This window comes from Oreochromis niloticus, linkage group LG22, assembly GCF_001858045.2.
Source record: "Oreochromis niloticus isolate F11D_XX linkage group LG22, O_niloticus_UMD_NMBU, whole genome shotgun sequence".
Lineage (NCBI taxonomy): Eukaryota > Metazoa > Chordata > Actinopteri > Cichliformes > Cichlidae > Oreochromis > Oreochromis niloticus.
In genome coordinates this window covers 19,946,182-19,962,109 of record NC_031985.2, presented here as the reverse complement: position 1 = coordinate 19,962,109, position 15,928 = coordinate 19,946,182, and the positions used below count along the sequence as shown (strand labels likewise).

Below are 15,928 nucleotides of genomic sequence, written 5' to 3'. Positions count from 1 at the left end.
GTTACTGATAATAGAGCTGTCCACAAAATACAACTATGCTTTCCTGGTCTCATTCAAAGACATCGTCCGACCAATCACAAGCGACTTTGCTGTGAGGTGAACGACTGTTCTACGCATGTGCAGGCAGGAGCCTTGTGGAGTATGAAAAGAGAGGTAAACAGCTAGCAGCTATCGTGTTTAAACGGTGAGAAACCTTGTTGTTGTCTTTCCATCCTGTGTACTTCATATCTGTTAGGTTTATGCAGCGTTTTTAGATACTTTAAAGATATTTGTTGTTTGCTCTAAATACCATATGGGTTGTTTTAGTCTGTTTCGGGCAATACCATGCTGTTTCTGTTAGCATGTTGTTAACAGTTATATCTCTGTCTCTATTTTTTTGTTAAGAATCAGAAATGGATACGCAGAAAGATCTACAGCCGCCCAAGCAGCAGCCTATGATCTACATATGTGGAGGTATATTACAACTTTTACTTTAATAATACACCCGCGGGTAATGCAAACAGTACGATCTTACCTGCTCTAATGCAAACCTTTCATCACTGCCATCACGGCTGCTTCTCCTCTGGATGTTTTTTTTTTTTACATTACACCGCAGAGACCTTAAATATTGTTCATATTGTGTTCCGTCGTAGTAACAATTCTCTCATAATAAGTTAACAAATAATAAACTACAGCTAAATTTAGATTCTAAAACTAGCCTGTCCGACATTAATAAATTAAGGATTAATCCGTAATTAATGCTTCAGAGATAACTGAGAGTGTATTTTTTCAGGTATTACAGCACTAGTTTTTAGAGAAAACCATCTATCACACTATATCATGTCCTGTTTTGCCTAACACATGAAAATGTACATTATAGAAAATTCGCATAACTACCGTCTATAATTATAAATATGAGTTCAGTATTAGTACTAAATAACACTTGGAGCACAAGGTCTGCCTATTGTAAACCGGTCTGTGCATTCAAAGCTGTGATACCTGGCATGTGTGGGATTTCCATTCACTGAAATTACATCTCAGGTGCCTTTATAGCCTCATGACCCCTACCCCTTTTCTAATCTCTGTTTTAATCATAGTTAGCTTGGAATAAGATAATTTTATTGTTCTGTATGTATGTATGATTTTTTTTTTTTTTTTTTTTTTACCTTGTGGGTATTTGTGCTTCCAGGTGCAAAACACAAGTACTAACTGAGAGTTACATGATGTTCTTGTGTTTGAATAGTGTTTTTACTACTTAATCCACCTTGGTGGAGACCTCTGGATGACATAACATACACATTAGGCTCACTAAATGTTTACAGTGGGAAATGTTAAACCTCCTTCACAGTCTGATACATTGTTACTATTTTGGAACCAATAACACATATTTCACCATGATTACGTAATGTTGGTCATCTTGCATCTGGAAAAGGAACCACCCTGATTTTAGTACTAACAAGTTTTGTGGCAAGTGTAAAAACTCAGTAACAATCTGAATGAACTGAAATGAATACACCTTACACATTATGGACTAAAATATTGGGCCACACCTCTTTGAATTCAGAGGCGTGCGCTAAGTGAAAAAAAGTTACCAACACTCTGCTGACTCAGTAGCTGCAGAGGTCCAAACCTTCTCTGTCATTAACATCAGCAGAAAAACTATGTGCTGCCCGCTGCTCTGCTCTGCTCAAACTGCACTTGAACACATAACACCATGATTTCTCTCATCACTTGCAGAATGTCACACCGAGAACGAAATCAAAGCCCGCGATCCGATCAGATGCAGAGAGTGTGGCTACAGGATCATGTACAAGAAGAGAACAAAGAGATGTATCCTTTTGACATTGTGTGCATGAAGACAACTTGTGAAAACATTAAAAATGACCAACTGACAGTTAATTTCAGACATGAATCTTTATGCTAAAGAGTGTTCAGATATTTTGTTTTTGATTGATATTTTTTGGTTGCTACGTTTGCTGTGGATTTCCTTGACTCTCTGATTTCAGTGGTTGTATTCGATGCCCGATGAAGAAGAGGAGAGGAGCAGTTTTGACTCTGTTTACTGTTTGTAGTGTGGGATCATGTAAATAAATAGACCTGGCTTCAGATTTGTGAACTACTCATTTTATTCTCCGTCTAAACAATACATTTGCTTGTCAAAGATGTATGAAAGTTTGTTTTGGTTTATTAAAAAATAAGTATTTTAATTGGTCGTGACTGTTTTTCCAGTTTTTCTAACTGATGAGCCGATTTAATTGGTAGCATCTCCATGACGACAGGAAAATATGTGTTTCAGCTCTTGTAGACTTTTCTATATTCATGTAGTCACGTGTAATTGGTCTGTTGCTATGAGATGTTTGCAGCTTTTCGACCCCTGAAATGAAGTCTGCCTTTCAGAATAATAAAATGCAGCAGGGGGAAGTAACCTGATTTTGTGTAATGCAAACTGGTTTGGGGCCTTTTTCATAGTAATAAAGATTAAATGACACTTCGATGTTTTCTTCCCCTCACCCCCAAAGGTGATTTTAATGACTTTGACTGTGGGATAATTGTTGGTACCAGACTGGCTGATCTACGAGGATTTTCCCACAGCCATCTCCCAAAAAGAGAAAATATCCAGTGAGCGGCAGTTCTTTTGGGGAAATTGCATCATTGATGCCAGGGAGGATTGGACAGAGTGTTTTGAGGTGATTTAAAAAAAGAAAGAAAGAAAAAGGCAACAGTAACTCAAATGACAACTGCTTACAAGCAAGGTATTCGGAAGAGCGTATCTGAATGCACAATGTAAACAAAAGACCGCATTGGGTCCCTCAGTTTCCTGTCCACAAAGAGCAGGAAACATACTGGCTCACCAAAATTGCACAATAGAAGAAGAATTAAAGAGTTAAGGCAACTCTGATTGCAAAAGGGGGACCAACCCAGTACAAGCAAGGTGTACTTAAGTGTCCATTGAGTGTATTTTTGATCTAAAACAGCAATATGATAGCTTTAACTTCTTTAAATTACACGGTCTCCCCAAGTTTAGCTTTAAGTTGATTTAAATCTAAATCAGTTTTTTTTAGTGCATTTAGTCCCTTAATATCTGCATGGCAACTTTTTAGTTTGGCTTAGCACAAAGATTTCAAACTGTTGCACTCTCTCTACTCAAAGGTGCAAAAATCCTCATACCAGCACGTCTACGTCTCACTGGTTTAATTTGTACAAATGTTGAAAATCTGTGACAGATTCTTCTGACTTACTTGCTGCTGGGCAGCTGGAGGAGACTCCAGCAGTGTCTTTGTTTTTTGTACACATTACACAAGTAAGACACAACAAATAATAGATAATAATAAAAAACTAAAATTATGTGTAAAACATTTGTGTGAACCTGTGATTTGATGCAATTACATGCCAAAATGTCGACCAATAGAAAATAATCCTAATGAAATTTCCCGGTGCTGAACAGAGAGCTGCTTCCAGCTAAGATGCTGCTGAGAGAGTTATGAAAAACGTGTTCTCATCAACAAAGTAATTACTTTGCTGAACTACCCTTTAGGTGACAAACAGGACTGGATTCAATGATTGTTTTCATTACTGGACTGGATTTTCCATCTACAAAATGTAATTTTACATGATTAATAATCTGTTTGTTTGCTGTTGATCAGATTTGCAGCTCACTCCAATTATCCTAAGAATAATTAATCATCTATATCTTTCCACTGTGTCAAAATGTTGCCTGTCAGTTACTTCTCCTCCAATAATACAGCGTAAATCACGTATAATCGAAATTATAATATTTTTTTTCTTAAAATTTGATGAATTAAAGCATTAAAGTGTCTCGCATGTGTGTGTCTGGTCCAGGCTTCCTCTGCTCTGAAGTCTAAACTGAGGCTCTCCCTTCAGAGCTGTCCTACTGCAGCACTGCATCGCTGTGGCACTCCCCCCTCCCCCTCGCTGACATCACATCTGACGCCTCATGTCGGGGGTGTGTCCAGCAGAAATCCCCATCCAGGCTCAGATGTAGCTGCGGCTCTGAGAGAGGGAGAGGCAGAGTTTGAGCACACTGCAGAGGGAGTGCAGCTATGGGGAACGCGCAGGAGAAACCTCCGGGCGGCGGAGGAGGGGCAGCGAGCGCGGATCAGGCCACAGCAGGGAGTGGGACGAGGAGCCGGGGTGGAAGCAGCGGGGGAAAGCCTCACATGGCTCCAGAGAAGGGAACGGTCAATGGCACTCAGAGAGAAAACAGCCCTGCTGGTGGGCAAGAGAAGAAGGAGGACAGCCCTGCAGTGGACACAAGTTACCTGGATGCTCCCGCCGGGGCCCTGCCTCCTCACCTGGCCCGGCTCAAGAATGAAGGGAACCATCTCTTCAAACACGGACAGTTTGGAGACGCATTGGAGAAGTACACCCAGGCCATTGAGGGGTGTGCTGAAGCAGGTGGGGGGTGACATGAGCGGCTTCTTTTCTCTTACACAGCATGTGATCCTGGGATAAACAAATCTGATTATAGCAACGATACTATAGCATAGTTAGAGGAGCTTCATCTAACTGCTAATTTCGTGATTAATTAATTAAACTATGTATAGTTTTAGAAAATTACAGTAATTTTGCTACCAGAAAGTTATTTCTTGTTTATTTTCCTCATTTGATTTCTTGGAGTAGCTTTTCCAGCTCTGTGACTCAGTGTAGAGTCGCCAAAAACAGCAGATGGGTGTCACAGAGCCTGACAGAAACCCTCTCGTAGCATCTGTGACTTAGCCCTGGTAAGGGTATCACATACAAGTTGACTCAGTGTCACCTGGTTCCACAATCCAACGTATCCCGTGTCAGTTATGAATGCATTATACCACCGTTTCTCCAGTCAGCCTGCAGGATGACTTCAGGTCACTTTTTAGCATGAAACAGAGACATGAGGCGTCTCTGCACTGGTGATTTGTGATTGCAGTGGAGTGTTGGCACAAGACAAGTTGCTGTCGATGGAAGTTGTGTGCTGATGCATGGGGCTTTTATGTGAGGCTCAATGCCACGCTGCACGGAGAGCACTCAGCTGACTTTTACTCTTGTAGCTGGCAGGTGTGATGGCTTTTTCTGCACTTGCACTGTGGCCAGATTCCAAACGTTTAGACTTGATTAATCATAGACTTCAATCAGAAAGCTGGTGAGAACAGTGTATGATGATGATGATGCGCTGTGGGTTGTGGAAGCTGTACATAAGACTGATGCTCTCCCAGCGGTTATGAAACTGCACTAGAGTGGAAAGGACAGAGGAGAAAATGACTCTACCGAGGGATCTCTTAACACAGCCTTTTATCTGTCTGCCTTTCACCCCTTCAGCGTTTCTGGACACTTGCAATTGAACTGCTTCACTTGTCTTGATTTCTCTTCTCTCTCGAGCACTTTAGGCCCCAAAGTCCAAACAACTGCTGGTAATATGGATGTGTAGCATGGCCTTACACCTGGTTTTCAGATCACAAGATGACGTAAATGAAGCTGGTCTTTCAGAAATGTGATTACGGTTGTCCCCTTGCAGGCATTGATAGTCCAGAGGACCTGTGTATTCTCTACTCCAACAGAGCAGCCTGTTACCTGAAGGAGGGAAACAGCACAGACTGCATACAGGACTGCAACAAGTACGTGACAAGCGTCGGTTTTATTACAGGTTATAACTTCCAGGTTTGAGAGACGACTCCACAGATCTGACATCACACTCCAAAAACACTGTCAGATCACAGACTGTATTTAAAAGATGGCCATAACCACTCAAATGACACTCATTGGTTTTGGTGTCATGGTCGTAATCATCTTGGGGTTTTGGGTCCAAAAGTGACCATTTGTTTAAAGTGTGGAGTGCTAAGTTTATGTGTGACATCATTTGAGAGATAACTGTACATAACAGCTGTAACATGGTGGTAAACAATTAATTTTCCCAAAATGGCAACAATTACAGCCTGGTTGGAACGTCTACTCTTACCAGTACCAGCTTATAAAGAGAGAAATGCATAGATGGAGATTGGGATAAAGAGATCAGCCAAGAAAACTTATGAATATCTTATTAAAGGGGGAGTTTTTGTGCTTTTTTGTCTTATACTCACTATTTTAACAGAGTCAAAAGTTTGAGATACAGCAGGAACAAATCAGGGATAACGAGACGAGAATATGAATTAGATACAAAGCACGAAAGACAAAAGACCACCAAAATGAAGCAGGAAATAAGATACCGACAAAGGCTCGAACATGTGAAGTAAACAGTGAAAGACAAGAGACAGAGACAAGACTGGAGGGACAGAGTGGGATTAACAAAAGGGAACTAATAAACCTTAAGTCATCTACAAGCAAGCAAAGAACTATAGGGACAAATAAAGAAACTCATATGAAAAAAAACATTAACAGAAGACCATGAAGAATACTGAATTAGAACAAAATCATTTCTCAAATCTAGAGGAAGTCATGAACCTGCAAAACACAAAAGCTCCCGGTAAAAGACCCAGGGACCGTGACATTAACCAGTTGGGGACATGTGGGCTGTGTTTTTATTTAAATTCAATATTATTTACATGAAAGCTGAATGACAAGCTGCTTTTCCACACCCCGATTGTAACTGTTTTCTCTGTAACTGTGGAACACAGCATGCAGATCATCCATAGTGATGCAGTTTTGGATCCAGCAGCTTTCTGCTTTTTGTTTCTTTGCTCTAAAGGCTGCGACAGCCTGTCGGTCAAATATTCATTCACATGTTCAGATCCCTCGGTCTCCGCCTCTCCTCTCTGATCCTCTTAGGGCTCTGGAGCTGCAGCCCTACTCCTTGAAGCCTCTGTTGCGTCGAGCTATGGCCTATGAGTCACTGGAGCGCTACAGAAAGGCCTACGTGGATTATAAGACCGTCCTGCAGTTAGACACAGGGATACAGGCGGCTCACGACAGCATCCACAGGTCAGCTGAACACAAATAACCAAACACGGGAAACTGGCGTATGTTAAGACAAATTTCACGTAACACCAAGTCGTCTCAGTCATTTCAGTTTCCCTTTGGGTCCCTGCACGAGTCTTGCTAATGCGAAACACTTTGCGGTCTTAGTTTCAGTCTCTTTGTCCTCTGACAGGCTCACAAAGATGCTGATTGAGCAGGATGGGCCCGAGTGGAGACAGAAGCTTCCAGAGATTCCCGTCGTCCCCCTGTCTGTGCAGTTGCAGCACCGAGAGAAACCAATCAGCATCGAGCAGGCCCAGGCCCGGGCCGCCAGAGCAGCCCAGGAGGAAGGTGAGGAACATCACTTCCTGTGGGTTTAAGAGGTTAAATGTGATGAGCACATCTGATGCAAACAAAGAAGCCTTTTAAAGAAATCTGCCCAGATTTTCTTGAGTAAAGACAGTTCTTTGGGTGATTGCATTCACGCAGCATTTGTAAAAGAAACAGTTAAATAATTGAACCATAGAGCACCAGCAGAATCAGCGTGCAAATGCTGAGTAGTGGTGAAGGTGCTCCTGCTGAGAGACTCTGTGTGTGTGTGTTTGTCTGGGTGTACTATCAATAATGCAAAGTAAAGACGATCCACACAGACTATAGTGCTGCTGTAATGGAACAATCCAGGTCAAGTTTCCTCTGTGCTCGAACTGCTCACAAGAACCAGGAGACTCCAAATGTGCCATAAATGCAAATATATGTAAATAGGTTTGGAGTAGTATAAGGCTGTAAAACTCACACTAACACTAACAGATAAATCTGTTTACTTGTACTCGTCTAATGAAAAACTCCAAACACAGGATCTAACACATACAAGGGTGAATGAATATGAAGCCAGAAACAGAAGCAGACAGGAAGTGATCGAAGTTGTAAGTGTTAAAGCAACATGTCTGCTGGTTAAATTTGTCACAGCGAATATGCAGCACTGTTAATCACTACCTCCTACAGTAATGCATTTTGTTCCATCTTGCTGAGGAGGAATGACACCATGCCAACAATAAGAAATGAAAAAAAAAAGTTCCAGTTCAAAGCGATCGGAGAGACAGCATCGTAAGTTATTATAAACTGTGGTGGAAATAAAGTAAAGTTGTGGCCAGAAGTTCACATCCGCTCATCATGAGAAAATATGTGGTGGTAACTTTGAGGTTTTAATGACTTCTTTGAACTTTTCTTTTTCCAGGGTGGAATGATTGTACGGCACACATCTGTAATGTCTTTAAAAGACAAGGAGTTTGAATTTACTTTGAATTTTCTCTGATCCAAACAAGGTCACCAGTATATACAGCGCCATTAATATGTGGTTACATGTCCTTTAGCAAGTTGCATCTTGACAAGATGTCTTTGGTAGCCATCAGCAAGCTTCTGGAATAATTCTGGGTGGATATTTGACTGATTGTAATGGCAGAAAACTTCATTTAAATTGGTTGGTTTTCTGGTTCAGAACCAGCTTTGACGTGTATTACACAAAGTTTCAGTGGGGTTGAAGTTTGGGCTTCAGGGAGGCCGTTTCAGAAGATTAATGTTAGCCTGCTTTATCCATTCTTAATGGGAACGGGATCATTGTCCTGTTGGAACACGCAACTGTGTTCACGTTTCAAACATCCAACTGTTGTGGTGAAGTTGAAGAATTTGGAGGTAGTCCTCCTTCTTCATTTTTCCATCCACTTTGTGCAGTGTACCAATACCACTGGCAGCAAAACAGCCTCACAGCATGATGCTACCACCACCATGCTTGACAGCTGGTGCAGTGTTCTTAGGTTTGAAAGCCTCACCTTTACTCCTCCAAACATACTTCTTGCCATTGAAGCCAAATAGTTTAATATTTATCTCATCTGACCATTAAACTTTTCTCCAGAAGGAGTTTTGTTTGTGCATGTGGGCAGCTGCAAATTTGAAGGCGTCTATTTTGAAGGCTTCTTTTGTGGTCAGCACCATCTCAGTGTATGGTGTAAAACTGACTTCACTGTGGACAGTGATGCTGGTGTCCCAGTAGCTTCCAGTTCATGGCTTGAGCCTTGTTGGTTCCTGAATATTCAAATCAGTTTCCTCTCATATGAGGGTGACAGTTTGGGTCTTCTTCCGGACAAAGTTGTGACACATCTGAATAACTTGTACTTATGTCAAATTGTTTGGACTGATGATCTTAGAATCTTCGGTTGTTTAGAAATGGAGAAAGAGCTTCCCAACTCGTGTACATCTACAATTCTCTAATACAACAAGTCAATTTGAGTGTCTCAAATGTTCAATTAGTTCATTCCTAAAATCACATTTGTGTTGTTGCTACGTCTTCATGTTGATTTCCCAAACACAGGAAATAAAACTGCAAACACGCAACACAAAACAACACTAAACTGTGATCTTTAATAAAAGAGTTAAAATGGATTAAAATTCTGACAATTATAATTTTATCCGTTAAAACAATTAGACTTAATGAAGCCTCGAGTTCATTAATATGTTACTATGCCTTTAATTGCCACAACACAAGTTAAATGAGCATTGGATTTATTAGTTGAGCTAGCGTTAGTGGCGATGATTAAAGCTATTGCTCTCCTGGCATTTGCAAACACAGCTGTGTTATCCGCCAGAGGAAATTACGTATCTATTGATGCTGGGATTGAAAAGAATTAAACACAACCTCTACAGCAAGTTAGCATTAAAATATCCCTGTAATCAAAGTTTGCACAAACTTGTGTTATTATTCCCCCACAGCCCCGAACCCTCCTAACCTGCCACTACGCTTCAGCGCCGGTGCCAGCGTGTCTGTTTTGACTGTGTTATTGGTAATGTTATTAGATTGTATCTGTTAAATTATCTCCTCACAGCTTGACTCCCAGCTTGTATCAGCTTCAGAGGTGATTGATCTCAAATACTCATGCTCCACATATCAATTTAGTTTCCCAGCAACAGAGCAGCTCTGATACAGAGAGTTAGCCTGAGTGGTTTGTGGTATCGACGGACGTCTCAGCTAAGTGAAAAAATAACCTTTCAGCACCAAGCTGCTTCAGAAAGCATGCAGGCCTTTTCACTTTGTGCTTTGGTTCAATTGTAAATGGATGAAACTGGAATTTTCTTGGTAGAGAAAAAATGAAAAAGAGTTTCAAAACCCGGTTCAGGCTTTTTAATTCAGTAGTTTTATAGTGCATTGGGCCTGAATGCTTTCTAAAGTAACTCTGTCTGAACACTTTATTAGTTATACTTTGTTATTACTGGGTTGGACCTTCTGAACTGTTGATATAAGGTAGGATTGATTCAATGCTTTCATGTATTTTTGCCAAATTCTGACCCTGACAAGTGAATGTTGCAGCAATAATTGTTACTCATCAGACCAGACCGCATTTCTCCAGTCTGTCGTCCAATTTAGGTGAGCCAGTATGAACTGTAGCTTCAGTTTCCTGTTCTTAGCTGATAGGCGGTGTGCTCTTCTGTTTCTGAGGCCCGTCTGCTTCAGGCTCCTCTTGTGTTGTGCATTTAGAGATGCTCATCTGCATGACTTGGTTGAGACAAGCGGTTATCTGAGTTACTGTTCCCTTCCTTTTAGCCTGAAGCATTTGGCCATTTTCCTCTGACCTCTGACATCAACAGGATTTTCTCCAGAGAACTTTGGCTCAGTAGATGTTTTCTCTGTTTTCTTTGACCATTGTCCATAAACTCGAGAGATGTTTGTGGGGGAAAATCCCAGCTGGCTAGCAGTTTCAGAAATACTCACACAGAAAATCACTCACATCACCTTTGTTCTCTGTTTTGAATCTTAGTTTGAACTTCAGCAGGCCGTCTGGAGCACATCTAAATACCTAAATGCACTGAGTTGCTGCCATGTGATTGGCTGATTAGATATTTTTGTTAAAGAGAAGTTGAACAGGTGTACCTATTCCAGTGACTAGTGAGTGTATATTACTTTTAATGCCTGCTGAGCTCGGTTTTTCGAGAGTTGGCATTAGTAGCTGTGTCATTTCATTAATGCGAATATTATCTCTTTGTGTACCTGTGAGTCTGTGGATATGTTTACCGCTGCGTGTGTCTTTCCCACAACTCATTAGCCGCATTGGCTTTTTCAGCACAGCCGATTGCTAACTAAGGAGGAGTTGACTCATCTCCGCTGGTCCACTGAGACTGCTGCCGACAGGCTGGATTTATTAAGGCCTGAAACAGTGTGAAGAAATTGTAGCAGAGGCTTGTTGAAAGACAAACCATTCAGTACAGTCTGCCCCAGATCTGTCTAACCAATCAATAACTTGCACTGAAGAAAATGAACTCTTTATGAAGTCATCTTTTTCAGTTGGAAAATAACATTTTTCTGCCAACAGCCAGAAGAAAAGAAGTCCGCTTCACTCTGCTTAAACAGGAAGGCAACAGTCTGGTCAAGAAAGGCTACTTCCAGGAGGCCCTGGAGAAGTACAGTGAATGTCTCACCATAAAACCTGACGAATGTGCGCTCCACACAAACAGGTACGAAAAAAACAACCCAAACAGACGCTAGAATTGACTGGTCTTTGCAACAAGAGCACCTGAATTACTTTATAAAAGAAACACTGTTTGAAAGGTGGGTAGTTTGATCGCCACCCCCCAAAGTAACAGAATAACTGCCTACATCAAGTAAGAAGCTTCAGCTCAAATATTGCGTAAAAATCAGCTGAAATAATGCCAGTTTCTCTATTCTTGCAGCAAAGGCTTAAATGAATGTCATTCTTCACCTTCACCTTCCCCTGGTTGCTCGTCAGTGTCACAAGTTTTCAATGAAATTGCATGTTTTGATCTTACTTTGTCAGCACAGAAAAATGGCCTCTCCTTTCACAGTAGGGAGCGATGCAGAGCTCAGAGCTAATTCTCCATTTACAGGTAGACAGGGGGAACAGTAGAGGGCACCATATGACCACCTGGCATGTCAGATCTGATGCACTGCCTGTTGTTGCTCTGGATAAAGCCCCATGAAGGTGTATCAGTATATCTGAAGCTAATTTCAGATTAAATATTATGTTGCAAACATGAAAACCTAAACTGCTGGACACATGGATTCCCTGTAAATATTACATCCTGCAAAAATCTCTATATTAACAAGATATTGTGCGAAATGTTGGGGAAAATGCATCTGCCCCTACTCTTCTACAGTGCATATTTTGAAGATAAAGGTTTTTTATTTCTATTTGAAACAGTGTGGAGTAATCTAAACATGCGTAGCCTGGTCCTCATACTGATCATCACTGACAGAGACCATCTGACTAACCCTTTACTTCTCCTCCAGAGCCATCTGTCTCCTGAAACTGAATCGCTTCGAAGAGGCCCGGCTGGACTGCGATTCGGCGCTGCAGCTGGAGCCGAACAACAAGAAAGCCTTCTACAGACGAGCCCTGGCTTTTAAAGGTTTACAGGTGCCGGCGCGCCCCCTCATAAACCTTTTAAATCTTCCTTGTCATTTTAAGATAATGCATTAGATTTTTTTTTACCTCCTCTCATTCCTGATTTCTCTGTGTGAATGATTATCCTGTAGGACTACCTTTCAGCTAGCAGTGACCTCCAGGAAGTCCTCCGACTGGACCCCAACGTCCGGGAGGCGGAGCAGGAGCTCGAGGTGGTGACGGGCTTGCTGAGACAGAGCCTGATGGACAACACCGTGCACACACCAAGGGTAAAACAAGTTCCTCACGTCACCTTAACCCCCTGAATTACTAGATTTAATTTTCATTGTAGTTGTCATTATGCAACACAAGGTTATAAAACTATACTGGAAGTTTAGTCCCTTTATGCAAGGAGGAGAGGTAGTGAAGGTGGGTGAGATTAAATACCTGGGGTGAACTGTCCAAAGCAAGGCTGTGGGCAGGGTGGAGTGGGTGGAGATGAGTGTCAGAGGAGGGTGTTTTTAGAGATTTAACCTTTTATACTTGCTTTTTTATGCTTCTTTTCTTTTAAAGGTGATAGCAGCACGTTTGCCTCTTTCATTTTATTTGTTCATAAAAACCTTTGCTTTACTCATTTGCCTACTTATCTCAGTTTTTCAATCTGGAAATGCTTTGTTATTTTCCTCACATCCCTCAGACTGTTAGGGAACGTAACAAGGAGCAACACCAAAAGGGAAGGTTTAGATGATTTGGAGACAGTGGCAATGGCAGGAAGTGGAGCTCGAGGTGATGATAAGCTTTTCATTGCGAGTGATCACAATGAACAGGATTAGAAAGAGTAGAGTGCATCAGAGGGACAGCTCAGGTTGAGCAGGTTGGAAACAAAGTTTGAGTGGTGAGGCTGAGATGGTTTGGACATGTCCAGAGTAGGGATAGTGGATATACTGGACAAAGGATGTTGAATATGGAGCTTTCAGGCAGGATGAAAAGAGAAAGAAAACAAAGGAGGTTCAAGGATGTAGCGAAGCAGGACATCCAGAGGGCTGGTAGGACAGAGGAGGGTGCTAGAGACAGGGTGAGATGGAGGCAGGTGATCTGCTGTGGTGAACCTTGAAGGGAACAAGCAAAAGAAGAAGAGTGTGGAGGATGAATTTGGCAGTTTTGAAGCCTGAAGAAAGAAACTGTTCTGCTGGTACGACAGCTGATACTTGGTAAACAGGTACCGGATATATTCTGGAATGCTTTAATCACTAGTTGACAAGCCTCCAGGTCTGGATCCAGACACATCCCATATCTGTTTGTAACGTCTCCAATTAGCTAGGAACATGGCTTTACTAAGTATGTTACAAACTATTAAGACAGACAAAACCCCACAGAAAAGGCTAACCTTTGATGATTTCCTGCAGGTTTGATGTCTCCCGCTGGTTCACATGTGGACATGTGGAGACAGGTGTGGACACTTACCGTACTGCTGCAGGACTTTTAAAGCAATCGGCTACAGCAAGTAAGCGGCGTAGAAATGCAAATGACTATTTTTGAACTCCTGGGACGAGAACCGTGGACGACCAGCTTTTCAGCTCTGCTTCATCTGCAATGTGTGCGAACCACACGTAACTCCTGAGTACACAAGCTTACATAACGGTAAGCTTTATTTAAAGAGGCTAATGTCAAGGTACTTGTGACCCGCTCGCACTATAAATCATTCACGTTATGATGTAATGTCCAGTTTCATGTAACAGGCTCCAGAGCACTCTTACTTGTTAAAGAGTGTTGAGAGAGGGGAAAGAGAGTGCGTATCAAGCGTGCCTTACTGAGATTTTTACCACAGTTAGGATGAAATACGCCAAGATTAAAGGTTTTATTTTGATTGCTTTTTTTTTTTAATCTGCTTTGAAAGGAATGGATCAGTGCAGTGCAGGCAGTGTGTGTTTGTGTGTTGCACAGCAAGATACGAAAGCTTCAGCTATTTTATTCCAAAGCATTTGTTATTGTTTACATATAGTGTGATAAGAGCTGCTATTAATTTAAACAACAAGCCAACAACATCACATAAACTATCATCACTATTAGTTTTGGGAAGTGCTCTAAAAGGCACTAACGTGAATTTAAGCTTCACCGGTTAGATTAGCTAAAAAAAAAAAAAACGTCTGAGGTCAGCACTTTAGAGTGGACCCATGATGCTTTTCTTTATTTCCTGTCTGATAAATGCTGCTGGAATTTCATATTCAAACTGGCCACTGTTTCAGAAAAATTACATCATCTTTTATAAAGTAATCATTGTGTTGTGTTTAACACTAGTGCTGAGCTGATGTCAGCTCGGAATGCTCTTCCTTATATGGTCAACTCAACTCTCGCTATGCCTGAATAAGGAGGCGGAGCTAACAAGCACTGGGTTCTCTTTAGAAGCAAGTCGAAGGGCAACCAATCAGAATTTGGGCTTGTAGTGGGGGGGGGTGCCTTAAAGAAACAGAAACTAAAGAGACTTGTTTCAGAGAGGGGATAAAAGACCAATAACATACATAGCGATCGCTTAGCTGCAAATCAAATAAAGTTGAATAAAAATTTAGAGTGAGTGGGAAATGAACACAATAGATCCCCTTTTAAGCGACTTTTAGTTCACGTACCTCTCTGGGTTTAAATATTGCCCTGCTGAGGTTAGTGTTAGTTTACAGAACAATGCACTGTACATCTTACTGTAGCTCAGTCATTAATGTAATTCAAAAACTTCTGTTTTGTTTTTGTGTGTAGGTATATAGTAGTTAAATTAAAGCTAATGCCCACATATCTGTGCCCTTATTGCTGCAACAAGACCCGCTGATAAGGCTCTGATTAAACACCCAAATATATTTATCAAAAACTGTCATATTACAAGAAAATTATTCTTTACAGTGATACAAATGTACTTTATTTAAGTAAAAACATCAATAACTCGTTTGTATGAGTTGGGAGCCTAGCAGCAACGCTTGGTTTCTTACCCAACAAATTGAAAGCTTGTTTCCAATTGGGGGGGGGGGTTCTGAATAAAAAAAAGCTTCATGTATCTCAATTACTTACCTATTATCTCAAAATTTCATGTTTTTTCCCCTCAGTTTCAAGTAATTAATTGAGTTAATAAGTCAAAGTTTGAGACTTAAACCAAAATTTTGACTAATGTACCGTAAATTTTCTTTGGCAGAAAAGGCCTCCATGGAAAGTCATTTTCAGCTTCCACCCTCAGGCTTGTCATTCTCTCACATTTCAGCCTGCGGTTGTGTGCAGAACGTGCTTGGCTGTCAGCTACTCGTTTCACCTGTTTGCACTTTCAAACACGTTTGAAAAGGACAAATTAGATGCTTACCAAGCTTTGCAAACATAATTTATCACCTCTGTCAACTCCCCACAGGAGCAGCTTTTGAAATCACCCACATCCACTATGTATTTCTTTAAAATTTAGCACACTGTGCCACAGTTTATTTTGCAAGTATAAAAATATTAGGTTAGTTTTTTCCAGTCTCGTTTTCCTTTTTGTTGTAAAAATAAAAGGCTTATCTTAAAAAAAAAATATCTTGATGTAAAGCTTCGTTCATGAATGTAAAAGCATGTACTGTATGTAAATAGACTGAATGCAAATGTAAATAAACTGCTACATGAATGCATTAATGTGCCTGTGTGTTATTTCAAATGGAAACATGAATGAA

At 41.0% G+C, this 15,928-nt stretch overlaps 2 protein-coding genes and 1 long non-coding RNA gene across 4 annotated transcripts; 2 read left to right on the top strand and 1 right to left on the bottom strand.

Annotated features, from left to right (window-relative positions):
- The first annotated feature begins 71 nt into the window (after positions 1 to 71).
- On the top strand, positions 72 to 2,087 carry polr2k (RNA polymerase II, I and III subunit K). Its single transcript, XM_003444098.5, has 4 exons — positions 72 to 184; positions 385 to 453; positions 1,717 to 1,809; positions 1,986 to 2,087. The coding sequence occupies exons 2-4, from the start codon at positions 393 to 395 to the stop codon at positions 2,006 to 2,008; spliced, it is 177 nt and encodes a 58-aa protein (XP_003444146.1). The 5' UTR covers positions 72 to 184; positions 385 to 392; the 3' UTR covers positions 2,009 to 2,087.
- An 852-nt stretch (positions 2,088 to 2,939) lies between these two features.
- Positions 2,940 to 15,886, top strand: spag1a (sperm associated antigen 1a). 2 transcript variants are annotated; one of them, XR_270308.4, is made up of 9 exons: positions 2,940 to 4,395; positions 5,489 to 5,588; positions 6,736 to 6,888; positions 7,058 to 7,215; positions 11,223 to 11,364; positions 12,158 to 12,284; positions 12,404 to 12,541; positions 13,658 to 13,892; positions 15,427 to 15,886. XR_270308.4 is itself a non-coding variant. In XM_003444181.5 (8 exons), exons 1-8 carry the CDS (start codon positions 4,041 to 4,043, stop codon positions 13,661 to 13,663), a joined length of 1,179 nt encoding a protein of 392 aa, XP_003444229.2. In that variant the 5' UTR covers positions 2,940 to 4,040; the 3' UTR covers positions 13,664 to 15,886. The 2 variants fall into 2 exon arrangements, 1 of the variants encoding a protein (XP_003444229.2); XM_003444181.5 differs by having other exon boundaries at positions 13,658 to 15,886.
- Positions 5,590 to 13,878, bottom strand: LOC112843485 (uncharacterized). Its single transcript, XR_003215847.1, has 2 exons — positions 13,639 to 13,878; positions 5,590 to 7,232 (listed from the first exon to the last, which is right to left on the bottom strand). It is a non-coding gene; the product is annotated as an uncharacterized LOC112843485 (long non-coding RNA).
- Positions 15,887 to 15,928: the final 42 nt, after the last annotated feature.

Excerpts from the sequence above, each read along its gene's own strand:
- polr2k (XM_003444098.5), top strand. The coding sequence starts at position 393 with ATGGATACGCAGAAAGATCTACAGCCGCCCAAGCAGCAGCCTATGATC. Across the intron at positions 454-1,716 it reads TATGATCTACATATGTGGAG|AATGTCACACCGAGAACGAA; the intron begins GTATATTACAAC and ends CATCACTTGCAG. Across the intron at positions 1,810-1,985 it reads CAAGAAGAGAACAAAGAGAT|TGGTTGTATTCGATGCCCGA; the intron begins GTATCCTTTTGA and ends CTCTGATTTCAG.
- spag1a (XM_003444181.5), top strand. The coding sequence starts at position 4,041 with ATGGGGAACGCGCAGGAGAAACCTCCGGGCGGCGGAGGAGGGGCAGCG. Across the intron at positions 6,889-7,057 it reads GCTCACGACAGCATCCACAG|GCTCACAAAGATGCTGATTG; the intron begins GTCAGCTGAACA and ends GTCCTCTGACAG. Across the intron at positions 12,285-12,403 it reads TGGCTTTTAAAGGTTTACAG|GACTACCTTTCAGCTAGCAG; the intron begins GTGCCGGCGCGC and ends ATTATCCTGTAG.